The sequence below is a fragment of the Camelus bactrianus genome, chromosome 7 (genome assembly GCF_048773025.1).
Source record: "Camelus bactrianus isolate YW-2024 breed Bactrian camel chromosome 7, ASM4877302v1, whole genome shotgun sequence".
Classification (NCBI taxonomy): domain Eukaryota; kingdom Metazoa; phylum Chordata; class Mammalia; order Artiodactyla; family Camelidae; genus Camelus; species Camelus bactrianus.
Window position 1 is genome coordinate 74,224,822 of NC_133545.1, and position 13,442 is coordinate 74,238,263.

At 41.0% G+C, this 13,442-nt stretch overlaps 1 protein-coding gene across 7 annotated transcripts in view; it reads left to right on the forward strand.

The window, feature by feature from the left end:
• Positions 1 to 13,442, forward strand: part of GSAP (gamma-secretase activating protein) — a 188,478-nt gene that overhangs the window by 102,413 nt on the left and 72,623 nt on the right. For 2 of the 7 annotated variants that reach the window (XM_045510477.2, XM_045510478.2), the window contains one exon: positions 4,936 to 5,078. In XM_045510477.2, the coding sequence (XP_045366433.2) occupies positions 5,036 to 5,078 (43 nt within the window). In that variant the 5' untranslated portion in view covers positions 4,936 to 5,035. Of the gene's footprint in view, positions 1 to 4,935; positions 5,079 to 8,480; positions 9,069 to 13,442 lie in introns of those variants that run through there. The other 5 variants (XM_074367597.1, XM_074367593.1, XM_074367594.1 and 2 more) reach the window with 5 other exon arrangements.

The window sequence follows — 13,442 nt, forward strand, 5'->3', positions numbered from 1 at the left end:
TGTCTTTTCTGGATCTTACAGTAACTCTATTTTCAGTTTTTTAAGGAACCTTTAGACTGTTTTCCATAGATGCTGCACCAAGTTACATTCCCACCAACAGTGTAAGAGGGTTTCCTTTTATCCAAGCCTCTCCAGGATTTAGACCCAATAATGAACTTCTTAGCAAAGTATCCAGGCCACAACCATGTGGAGCCTTTAGCTGTCATGTTTCTTCATTCTCCTCTCTGGAATAATCCCTCGGTCTTCCAGTGGCTTTCATGACCGTGACACTTTCAAAGGTAACAGTTTAGTTATTTTATAGAATATTCTTCACTTGTGTTTGTCTAATGTTTCCTCATGATTAGATTAAGGTTATGATTTTTGAAGTGATTGTACCCTATAATTTGTCCCTTTACTTTGATCTCTTGGTGTAGGTGATGTATTTGAGGCTTAATAAGTATTTTGTGGGATGGTACTTGGAAACTATCTAGATATCCTGTTCCCCAACAAACTTTCTGTGTGTGTGTATATATATATATATATACACACGTGGTTTTCGGTTTTATTTATAGATTTTCTGTTTTATTTATAGATTTGTTAATTAAACAAGGAGGCCATGGTTTTCTGTTTTATTTATAGATTCGTTAATTAAACAAGGAGGCCATTAGATTGAGGTGGATCTCATACTGTGGCAGCCTATGTAATCAAACCAGAAGCTAAGCCTGTAAATTCCTCAAAATTATGAAAGTGAAACCCAAGGACAAGCAGTCACAAACAGCCAGTGGGGTTTTAAGCTGGAACCAATCAATAATTTCCTTATGTAGCTTCTGCTGCTTCTCTATAACACTTTTCCCCCGTGGAGTATTCTTAACCACTTTTGTTTTGGCGCTGCCCAATTTCGAATGGCTTTTTGTTCAAATAAACTCTTAAGATTTTAATATGCATATGTTTATCTTTTAACAGTTCACAATCCTTTATTGTAGTTGTTTATTTTGATGCTCAAATTGTCTCAAGTTTGGCCAGTCAGGAGCCCCATCACACTGGATCCTGCATCCTAGTATTTTGCCATCATTTTTGGAGTACGTTCTTGCTTTCTGGCATTATGAGATGTTTCAGGCTCATCTTGTTCTTTCTCGTGCCAGGCATGTAAATTGATATGGGGGTATTGCTGCTCTCAGGCTTTCAGTGGACGGGACTAGAGTGTATACACATACACACATTTATGTGACATCCACATTTCTATCTGTCATCACCACCATCATCATCATCTCTCTCAAATGAAAACTGTAATACTTCCGATTCCAATCCAGCACTACAGAGTATATTTTAGCCCTTTTCTCTTTTCCTGTGACACCCTTGCCTGCCAGTGAAAAACATGACTCACATTATTCTTAATATATTGACTTAACTGACCAACCCCCTTGTAAGAAGCCCATCTCCCATCTCAGCTGCACCCTTGTCTCCACCCCTGTGCAGACACCCTCTCCAGGCCACTTGAAATCTGATACCCCGTGCTGAACAACCACCCCCACCTCCCTGCCCAGCTCTTCCTGATTGGATTCTGAGGTCTCATGCTGGGTGACACCCTCTACAACCCTCTTCTCCCTGCTTGGGCTGTGAAATAGAAATTTTCCCTGACACCCAGTCCTCAACCCTACCTGTGCAGTTGCTAACCTTTCTTTGCCCCACCTGATGGCTTCAGGATGGAATTATTGGGAACAGAAGGGGAAAGGGGAATGAAGGAGGAAGGGAAGGAAAAAGGGGTGAAAAGGAGGAAGGAGAAGGAGGGGGAAGACATCTCTGTTTAAATAAATCACCGGTAAGCAGATGAAGTTTTCTGTTAAAATAATACAATTTAAATAAGAAGAGAAAAATCTAAGAAGCCACTTAGAAACAGAATGCTTTCTGACTGAGATAGAATATAACTTTTTCTTCCCTGGTCATTACAAGTAATACCAAAATCCAGGTATTATAGATGGCAACCCAACTTTCACATGATTGTATGCTTCTTGGATGATTTTTTCCTATTTTGTACATTTCATGGTTCTTCCTATTTGAGCTATAGTAATTCCACACAGTTAATCATATCTACTCATAAGCTAACTTTAAAAGGAACTTGGGCAAGCATTCTTGCTGTCAGAAATGTTTAGTACCTTTTTAACTGTTTCACCCCAGGTCTTCCCTATGCTCTGATTAAATCAAGTATAATTCCTTTAGAATGGATTCAAACTGTTCTCTAGTCCATCTTGTTAAATGTCAGTTGTTTATCTCCCTTCTAATCATAGGGTTGTTATTCTCCAGAACATTTCCTTAACAGATCTATGTCAGTCTTCTTTCAACAAATGGCAGGGAGAATGCACTAACACTAACATTGTAAATGATAAGCAAGCGGATTTAAACGGTTACTCTATCAATCACTGCTAAACACAGTGTCAGCTCTCTAACATATAAAAACAACATATGATGTCCCTAAGCATACAGCCATCTCCACAACTACATAGGCCAGAAGTTGGCACAAAGTGTCAGGAAGATGTTCCCTTAAAGCTTGAATGAAAATTTTATTACCAAAATCAGAGTGAAGATTAAAAATTTTTAATTTTAAGCTGGTTTTTAAAATTAAAAAATTAATATATACCTAAGGTTTAAAAAAAAAGCTTCATCTAGTTACATTTCCCAGAGATAACTATTGTTAACCGTTGAGATAGCCTTTAGAATTCCATGTGTAGTTCGTAAGAAATAAGACTCTATCGTCTATTTTTAAACATACTGAGATAAGATTCCTTTCTTAGATGAGAAATGTGTTGGGTATCAATGCGCTTCACTTTCCTTTTTGAGTAGAACTTTAAAATGACTGCAAAAACATCCTTATTGTAACAGGACTTGGAATTGATGATTTAGGGACATATGAATTATTCACCTTGAACATCTTGCATATTTTAAAAAATCCTCTAGGAAGGTGACATCTTTTTCCATTTCCTATTGTGTAGATCTCTAATATTATTACTTAAGTCACTTTAAGTAAAACACTGAAAAGTCTGAACACAGATAAAGATAATCTCCTTGCTATCGGATGCCCATTTATTTTATTAGCATCACTGTGTTGTGATGTGCACACAGTAGGTATATTCTGGAAGACTCTTGTGTACTCCCACCCCCTTGTCTCCTGCATCTTGGAGTGAGATCTCTACTCTGCACCAAATCAACACAGGCTTGGGACTCAGTAACTCAGTCACAAACAGAAAGAAAGAAAACAACTCTTCTTTTAAGTATATGGTAACTAGAAAAATGCTTCTCAAACCTGAACCTGCACATGAGTCATTCAGGGGTCTTGTTAAAATGCAGATTCTGATTTACTGCCTTGCTTCACCTCTTTTCGCGCCTGTGTTTGCATCTCTCCTGTAAAGTGTCAGCACTTTAATCTTTGCCCAGGCTCTGCTTTCTGGAAGTCCTGGGCTAAGATCCTTTTCATTTCCCTAAAATCTCCTCCCTTTAGTTTCTGATTTTCTGTGGTCCACCACTAGAACTTGTGGCCCATGGCCTGGTTCTAACCTATGAAATCAGTACTCACCTCCATTTTAGACTTCTCTCTGGACCTAGACCTTTAGCTCTGAGGTGTTTCCACAGCTACAAGCCCATCCCTGTGAGCCCTCTACGTGGTGAAAGTATGGTAGCAATACACAGGTGGGAAGATCCTTGCATTATGTAGCAGCACTTTGCTCTTCAAAGTGTCATCATGGACCAGCTTCAGCCTCACCCAGCAGCTTGTTAAAATGTAGACCCCAGCCTGATGAATCAGAACCTACAGTTTAACAAGCTTCTCAGGTAATCTGAATGCTGATTAAAGTTTGAGAATCCCCGACTTGGGGTGCTTTCAGCAGAAGTAATTGAGAATCCAATCCAAACTGACTTACATAATAAAGAAAATTTATCGGCTCAGGTAATTCAAAAGTCTGTTGATAGAACGAGTTTCAAATATGATCTGATCCACAGGTCCTTAAGTTCTCAGGGTTCTGGAACTAACTTTTTGCTTATGTGGGCTTTCCCCCCCAAACCTGTGCCGTTTACATTATTTCATTTTATGTTAATAAAAACAATACAAAAATATAGAGCAATGTGTCCTAATGTGTTCAAAACCTAGTGTGTTCAAAACCTAATGTGTAGAGTGATCATAGCACTCTTTGGTGGAAGTTACCAAAATTTTGAAATGACAGCTCCTTAAAATTGAGAGCCTTGGCTGCAAGTAAAATAAGCAAGTAAGACAAAAGTCTGACTTATTCTTTAAAAAAAAAAATTTTTTTTAATCGAAGTGTAGTTGATTTACAATGTTAGTTTCAGGGGTACAGCAAAGTGAATCAGTTATATGTAAGTTGGACTTAATCTTGTTTAAACAGTAGCGAAGTTTGTTATCTCTAATATCAAAAAGGCCAGAGGTAGGGCTGGCGTCAAGAACGACATGCCAAGGCCCCCTTTATCTGCGGTTCTTTGGGCTCTGCCCAATTCCATCTGTGGACTCCCTTTCAGAGTGAAAGACTGGTGAAGTTCCAGGAATTATATTCAGGCCTTGAAATAAATAAAGGCTGAAAAGGACCTTCTTTTTCCATGTCTCATTTTTCAGAAATAGAGAAATCCTTCCCAGAAATACCGTAACAGAGGTTTCCTTACAACGTATTGTCCAGAATTGGATTTAATGCCATGAAAGAGACCTCTAGTTGCTTCTGAATATCCGTTCTCCCCACTTTTTTTAGTAATACAATCCTGATTTTTATCTGGGCATATTACTAGCCAGCTAAAGGATTATATTTCCTTGCTTCCCTTGCATGTATTTGATCACACAACTAAGTTCTAGTCAGTTAAATGTAAGTAAAAATGTTACGTAGAACTTGCGGGAAGTATCTTTAAAAGGGGGGCAGCATCCTCTGTTATCTCCATTCTTCCATTCTGATTTTTGGAATGCAGACAAGATGGTTGAAGCTTTCACAGTCATCTCAGACCATGAGGACAAGGATATACTCAAAGAGCTGGTGGAACAAAAAGCTGGAAGAAGCCTGGGTTCTTAATGACTTCAGAGACCTTCCAAGTACTGGACTACCTCCAGACAGGTGAGAAAATAAAACCTTGTGTGTTTAATTCACTGTTAATTTGGGTTTCCATTAACTTCTTTTTAAAAAATATATATATATTTTCATTGAAATATAGTAAGTTCACAATGTTGTGTCAATTTCTGGTGTACAGCATAATGCTTCAGTCATACATGAACATACATATATTCGTTTTCATAAGTTACTGCAAGGTACTTAATATAGTTCCCTGTGTTATACAGTATAAACTTGTTTATCTATTTTATATATAGCAGTTAGTATCTGCAAATCTTGAACTCCCAGTTTATTCCTTCCCACCCAGTTTCCATTGACTTCTGGTGAATCTAATCCTGATGATGCACATGCCCACTCCCCAGTCAGTCACTGGCAAGAGGAACTGTTACCACTTGACTGGGGGCAAGTGGATGGGGGGGGTGTCATGATCACCACATTAAATATTTACTTAAAAACACATTAAATGTTTTTGCTAAAAATAGGTTACTATAGGGAAGCAGCATTCTCAATATCTACATAAGAAGCCATCTCATTGTAAGTGCTTTAGCATCTTAGTAACAAAACTTAAATTATTTCCTGGAAAGTTCAGAGGAAGCTCACTTATTTACCATTTAGATTCTAATGGGTTTTCTGGTAACCTCTATTGATTTTAATGAAAAAATTCTCAGTTGTGCTTTCAAAGGATTAGCTCTAAAATGTAAGGTTTGATTTTTAGTTGATTCACTTCTATTTAATTTCAACACACAAGTTTATTAATAAAAATGCTTGTTTAGCACATTTATTGCTCCACTGAATGCCTGTTTCAAACCTAGTATCTTTGGCCCTTTCCTTAGATACTTTGCAGTTTTAGAATTTTGGATTAGATTTTTTAAATGGACCATTTTCTGATTCCTTCAAAATCAAGTTGTATAGTGTTCCACTTCCGAGAGTTCTTTCTTGGTTGGGAAAATAGAGTAGAACTTTTCATTTTAATCCCTCTGTTAGATAAACTACTTTCATTTACAAATGATTTACTCAACCCACATTTCCAATTCCTTTAGTTTCCTTCAACTCTAAAACTCAAGATGAAATTACAAAGAACCTAGGCTATTTTGAGGAAACCATGTGATCCCAGTTCTGTGATTTCTCACTGTGGTCCCAAAATTCCACCCCAATCAGGGTGTGGCATTTGAATAAGTAGACATCTTCAGGCTGTAAGGTAATTTGAGTCTCCTAGGTCTGGTCACTGGACATAACACAAACCCCAGTAGCAGGAGACTTGTGTTTCGATCCCAACATTGTGGTAACTAGCCTTGCTATATTAGACCAGACACTCATTTCACCTTTTTGAGCCTCAGTGTCCTCATCTACAAAATAAAGATCTTGATTATAAAATCTTTAAGTCTCCAACTCAATGCTATGCTCTGATTTTAAGGAAGATGATGGTCAATTCTTAAAATCCCCAAAAAGCAGAAATATTTCTACTCTATCCAAAAGGCAGTTCCAGTGCTTAACAATTCTGAGGCAGCTTTATTTTTCCACTTTTTGAGGCACATAGTTAAATTGTACAGCATGATAATTTGATATAAATATACATTGTGAAATGATTACCACAGTCAAGTAAACACATCCATCAATGAAGCAGCTTTTTAACCAGAGAAGCTAGGACAGTCTCCAGGTCTGCCTTCTCTAAAGTTGAAGGATAATCCATCAGCATTCTTCTTCCATTAACCTTTCACAAATTTTAAAACACTAAGTCACCATTTACCAGTCTTTTTCCTTTGTGAATTATCTCCAGAGCTCAGCCATTCATATACCAGCTTCATGGTTCTGGCCACATCTTTCTGGTATCTTAGTTATTATTTCTCACCTTTTCTATGTCTTTTTTACTTAAATTTATTTTGAAAGGAATATTTATATAATCTCTTCCTGGTAAAGACTATAAAATCAGTCTTGCTTGGCAAAAATAGAGGTTAACTGAGAAAAAAAGTTAACAGAAACTTACTGAATGTTTTAAGTAGGCAATGTTTCTGTGTGACAGGCAACATCTCCATTTGGCATGAAACATTCGTACTAAGCTACTAAGTTCTCCGCGACTTCAGCGGCCTCCCTTTTATGCACTAGCAGTATTTGCAGCCTCATTAAGCATTTCAGTTAAAGCTTCACGCACTTTGCAGGTGCAATGATGGTGGTGAGTCGTGGGGAACTACCTGAAATCATCCACCACCTCATTTGGAGAAATATCTCTCTAGAGTGAAATCAGGAGTTTCTTTTACCTTTCTTTAGAGAAGTTTTCAAAGCTTAGCAAGCCTAAGAATCACCCGAGGCTCTGGCTAATATAGACATTTCTGTGCCTTACCCAGGTCTAGACTAGAGCCCAGAAGTCTACGTTGTAAAACAGCTTCCCAGATGACTGCAATGCAGGTAGTTTTCAGACCCTAACTTTGAGAAACGTGAGCAAGTGTTCCTTAGTCTATTACTGTATTGACTCATTCTTCAGTAACAGTGGAGCACCTGCTAGGGTGCAGAGACTCAAGATTCAATATTCATGTCTCATTGCAGTATTTGATGGTCAGATGAGGTGTACTGGCAACACCTAAGAGTTCAGGGTTGGGAAGGTCGCTGTGACCTGACACTGTGAGAAGGCTTTGTGGATCCAGACTGGAAGGATCCAGTGATTTTTTTTTTTTTTTTTTTTTGAGGGAAGGAGGTGGAATCAGAGGGGTTGTGGAATCAGGCGCATCTGGAGCTGAAGGTCTAGGTGGAAAGGCTGGAAGGATGAGACAGTATGCTGTGGTGGTCAGTGCTTATTCAAGGTCTTCTGCATGGGAACACGAGGACAGCTTTGTATTAGGAAGAGTAATAACCTGGCATTGATATGCAGGATGGATTGGGTCTGGCAGTGCCAAAGGCACAGCAGGCAATACTGATGTTGCGCTAGTGGGAATGAAAAGAATCCTAATTGGCAAGATTAAGAAAACACTGGACTTATTTGCAGGGATGAGGATGAGAAGGTGCCCAAAGTAGCAGGTGCCCTGGAAGAAGGTGAACACTTTTTAAAAGATGAAACTGGCACAACATTGTAAACTGACTGTACTTCATTTTTTTTTTAATTTAAAAAAAAGATGGAGTGCAGCTGGAATCTTAAACAATTAGCTTCATTGCAGCCAGTGTAGGGAACCCCGTGAACAGGCAGAGGACCCATTTGTGTTGAACTAATTAATCCTTTCCAGTGTCTCTGAATCCCTCCTAAAATAGAATCATCTGTTTCACACAGTCCTCCTTGCTACTTTCTACCTAAATATTACTGATGAAACACCATCAACCTGAAACTGCGTCGAATAGGCCCAAGCCTCCGCCTGCTTCTGCCCCGGCGATGAATTTGAACCTTCTCAGGAGACCCAGCTAGTAATACCTCTCTCCAGTCAACTGGTTTTTAAACTTTGCTGTACAGTGGAATCACCTGCGGATTTGAAAACAAACAGAAAACCCAAACCCAAACCGAAAACGCCTGGTGCCCACGTGTAACGTGCGGCATAGTTTGGGAACCATCGGTCTAGCCACATCTTCACAGCTCTCTGAGAAACAAATCCTCCTGCCCTCTGTCCGCCGGGAGGGAGCAGCCGAGGGCTCGGGCCAGGGTGGGCCTGGTCCCCGCGCCGCAGTCTCCCTTCCCCGCAGCCCGGCGTGCGCTGCTCGCGGCTCGGGTGCTCGGCGCTGGCCGGGCCGGGAGGAGGCGGTGCTGGGGCTTCTCCGGCCCGGACGCGGCGGAACCGAAAGCGGCGGGCGGGGGAGAGGAAGGAGGGGCGGGCGGGCGGCAGGGCGCGGTGGCGCAGAGAGAGGGCCGGGAATGCCCGAGGCGCGGGGCCCCGGAGCCGCCCGGTGGCCGCGTCCGGGCGATGGCTCTCTGTCTGGTCGCCGACTTCGATCTCAGGAAGGACGTGCTCCCTTGGCTGCGGGCGCAGCGGGCGGCGTCAGAGGCCGCCGGGGCCCGAGGCGGCGGCCCAGGTGCTAGAGGCGCGTCGGGGCGGGGGAGGGCGGCTGGGGGCCGTCGAGGCGGGGGGGTCGGAGTCATTCATCTGCACGGGCTCCAGGGTCGGGCCTGGGTGGCGGGCCCCGACCGGACGGCGGCAGCCTGTGCGCCCTGCCAACCTGTGAAGGTTGGTGCCGAAGGGGTGAGCGTCCCTCTTTGGAGTCTGGGCTTTGCCACCCTCCCGGCCTACGTGAAGGTCGGAGGGCAGCCCCCGGGCAAGACTGCGGCCAAGCTGCTCAGCCTTTTCTGGCGGGTCCTCCAGCTTCTGGCTTACCGATTGCCCACAGTAATTCATCTTCAGCAGAAAGACCAGGAACAGTGGTGGTACTCTCAGCATCGTCTCATCACCGCAGGGCGTGTGGAGCCGCTGCCCGGATTGCGCTCCTCTGGCCCAAGGCTGCGGGGAGTGCGAGAGGGTGGTTCTCTCTGCTTCACTTACATCTCACCTGCCTGAAAATTCACCCCGGCAGGGGCTCTACTAAGACTAGGGACTCCTAAGGTTCCCGCGTTATGAAAAAGAAAAGTGAATCATGGCCACCTAGAAAACCACCATATAAATACTTAACAGTTGCAGTTTGTCCCCACATTTGTGAGACGTGTTTCTGTGTGAACAGTTTCGGTGATTTAGGGGACATGCCACTTCGGCTGTGAAGTGCGAGAGGGCAGGGTCCTGCTTTCGGCCTGTGAGCAGTGAATTGAGAGCCCGCTGTTTGCCAAAGCTGATATCAGGCCCATCACCACCAACCCAGAGACCACCTTGCGTGCCAGCAAGGGTTGTGAGAGGCAGCGATGTTCAGGTGTCCTGCCCAGCGTCCTCAGGGTGAATTGGAACGCATTCCAGGCATTTGAGGCTTTGGTGTTCATCTGTCTCAAAAATCCTTTGTTTTGACTTTGATGAAGGAGTGAAAAGTGACTTTTGAGGCTTCCTGGTGTTGATCAATCAAAACTTTAAAGAAGGGGAACTCTGTGATTTCCGTGGTTATTTTTAGAGAAGAGAAGTTTGCTGTAAATAATATTGCATCTTCAGGGCTTAAATTCAGCTTCAGAGCAATGAGATCCTGGGTTCCCAGCTTGTGCACGGGAGCTATCCACTTCAGTGTGCTTGCCTCTCATTTTCCCCCTCTGGTTTTCCTTAAACACTGTAGACTGTTGGAGGGTATTTTTAGGGGGAAGGGCTATCAAATTACCCGTATCTACAACTCTTTCCCCCTTAACACTGGTGAAAGTTTTCTCTCTCTCTCGTATCTTCACACTCTCCTATGGCTTTTGCAGAATATATGTAGGGTTCCTTGTCTTGTCATGTTGGCTGTTGGTTCCAAAAAAGGAGTCATGTTTGTCTGGCTCAAGGCTTACATTTGACTAGTGAATTTGACTAATGACTAGTGTCATTATTAGTAAAGCTTCACTTTTGGGGGAAATGTTTTAAAGTCTCCTGAGTGTCTAAAGAGTTTTTGGAGGTGTACCTTTTAAAAAATTGAGTAAGCAACTCCCAGCCTGCTTTCCACCACAAAGTGGTCCTTTCTCTGGACCTCCACCTTATATAGCTAAATGCCATGTGTCTGAAAATGAGAAGTTAGATGAAGTGTGAAATGCCACAGTCTTATGTTTCAGTAATGTGTGTTGTGATTGAAAAACTGTGAGCCAGTTAGATTTTTGGCTTCCTTGTGTCTTTCACGTGTGAAGAAAAATAAACTTGTGTGTTGACATTTGCTAAACAGCAGATACCCTTGGGTCCTCAGAAAGTAAACTTACTAGAAATACCAGCTTTTTCTGATACTAGTAGTATTTTGCTCTTGCAGAGCACCTTGGCAGGATATGAGCTCTGTTGTACTAAAGAAATTGTTACTTCTGATAATCACCAGTGGGCGGTAGCTCAAAAAAACACAAGTTAATCCTTCTCCTGCTATAATTTGTAGCACTGGCAGGGGGATCTGGGATTCTATTTTATTTCTAGCACAGCCATTACTCCACACATTTGTGCAAATTATTTTCCTTTCAAAGTCTCAGCTTTTCATATGTAAATTATGAATAATTATACCCTTGTAATGTCTCCTCTCTGCACACTTGCTCTCTGAATTTGAAGCCTTAATATTTTTACATCAACAAATACAATTGAAGATTTCTTAGTGGTGCTAAGTAATGCTTCTGATGTATGACATATTTCTAGCAAAATAGCCAGAGAGCTGGGCTAAGTCAGGCAGAACAGAAATTCAGTGCCTATAGAATAGCATTTTAGTCAACAAGGGTTTAAGGAGTAAGGAGACTAGATTTGGCTACTGCATCTGGCCCTGGTTCTGGGTTAAACATGGGGAAAATTATTTCTCCTGAAATAACTGAAGAAAATATTTGTTCTTTAAAAAAGTTAAAACAGTGATACAAAAGAGTATTTTAATACATGTATGCTGTAAATAATAAAAAATCAAAATCCTGTATCCACCTTAAAAATAGAACAGTTATCAAGATTTTTGTAGGTTTTCATGTCTTCCTATTTGATGCTATTTCTCTCTCTCTCCCTCATCTGTAGAATTTTACCTACAGACACTTAAATGTTTATATTTTAACATTTCTTTGATCTTCTTTGTAGTTTTAATCTACGTGTATATCTCCCTAAGCAAAATATCATTTCATTTTGCTTGTTTGTGAACTTTAAGTAGATGAAAGAATGCTATATGTATTCTTTAGCTCTTTTCTCTTCTCAGTATTGTACGATTTATCCACGTTGACTGCTATAGCTGTAGGTCATTAATTTTCACTGCTGTATAGTGTTCTGTTTGTGTGAATATCCAACAATATGGTGGACATGGCGATGCAATGCTTAGATCTTCCTTTCAAGGAAAGGCTTCTCCCAGGTGCTGTGAGTGTGAGTGGCAGATAGTCCTCAGCTGTCAGCCCCTTCAGGGGTGACCTTGGTAGAGGGCTGTGTCACCCAACTATATGCCCCCCTTGGGTATGGCCACCTCTAATGAGGGATTGAGTTAGGGTCTATAGGCCTGGGCATTTTGACTCAATATGGGACAACTAATAATTAATTACAGTTCTAGAGCTTCTGTGATGGAGGACCCCAACGTCACCTGAGGCTCCTGAGCCTGCCTTACAGCTTGACTTCTTCCCCAGCCTGATCCTGCTTTCCTCTCCTTCCTGCTGCAGGTGTTAATCCCACTTGGAAGCACTCCCTAGTAAATATCCTATATACTAAACTGTCTCAGAATGTTCCAAGTGAACCCAGCTTACTTATCCTTTTCCCAGTGGTGACATTTGGGAGGTTTCTGGGGTTTGCTGTTACAGTCAGTGCTGTTACTAACCTTGTGCATGACTCCTGGTGCACATTTGCACAAGTTTCTCTGGGGTGGATGTCTGACAGTGGAGTTGATTAGTCACAGGCTACACACATCTTCACTTTTCCTGGGTAGCACCAAACTGTTCTGTAAGGTGCTTGTACTCATTAACACTCCCTTTTGTGGTATGGAAGTGTTTTTGGTACTCTATGTCTTCACAAGCTCTTGATTTTTCCGGATTTTTAAATTTTTGTTAAACTGGTGGGTAAAAATGTTATTTCACTGTGGTCTAAGGTTGAACATCTCTATTTACTTATCGGCCATTTGAGTTTCCCCTTCTATGAGATGTCTGTTCATCATTTTGTCCATTTTTCTGACATTTTTTTAATATTGATTTTAGGCATTTTTTAATGTATCCTGGATTCTAGTCCTTTCTTCATCATACATGCTGTAAATATCTTCCCTCAATCTGTTTTTTTTCCCCCAGTTTGTGATAGTACCTTGGATAAATAAGAATTCTTAATTTTAATGTAATCTAATTTATGAGTCTTTCCTTTATAGTTTATGTTTTTTTGGATATTTTAAAGAAATTTAGAAGTCATGAAGACATTTTTATATTAACTTCTATAAAAAGCTTTTCTTTTTGCATTTTGTTTTTTAATCCATCTGGAATTTATTTTTGCATATAATATGATGTAGGAATCAGATATGGGTTCACAAAAGCCTTAAAAAGTAGTTTTGATATTTGCTATTTTTAAGCTGAGTGGTAGTTACATGGTGTTGTTTTGCTGTTATTTATAGCGTACAAGTGTTAAAATATGCTTTTATAAATTGCATTGTTTTTCTGTGTTAATAGCTAATTGTTCTAGTGTCACCAACCAAATAGCCCTGTCTTTTCTCACTGATAACAAAACCACTTCCTTTACACATCAAGTTTCCATATGTGTGGGTCTCCTTTTCTGGGCTTTTAATTTTGTTCCTTTGGCCAGTGTAAAGTGAAAACATCTTAGTAACTATTTTGTGTTAAGTCTTGGCAACTGGTAGAGTGTCTCCTCACTTCAGTCATCTTCTGGTTCATCTTGG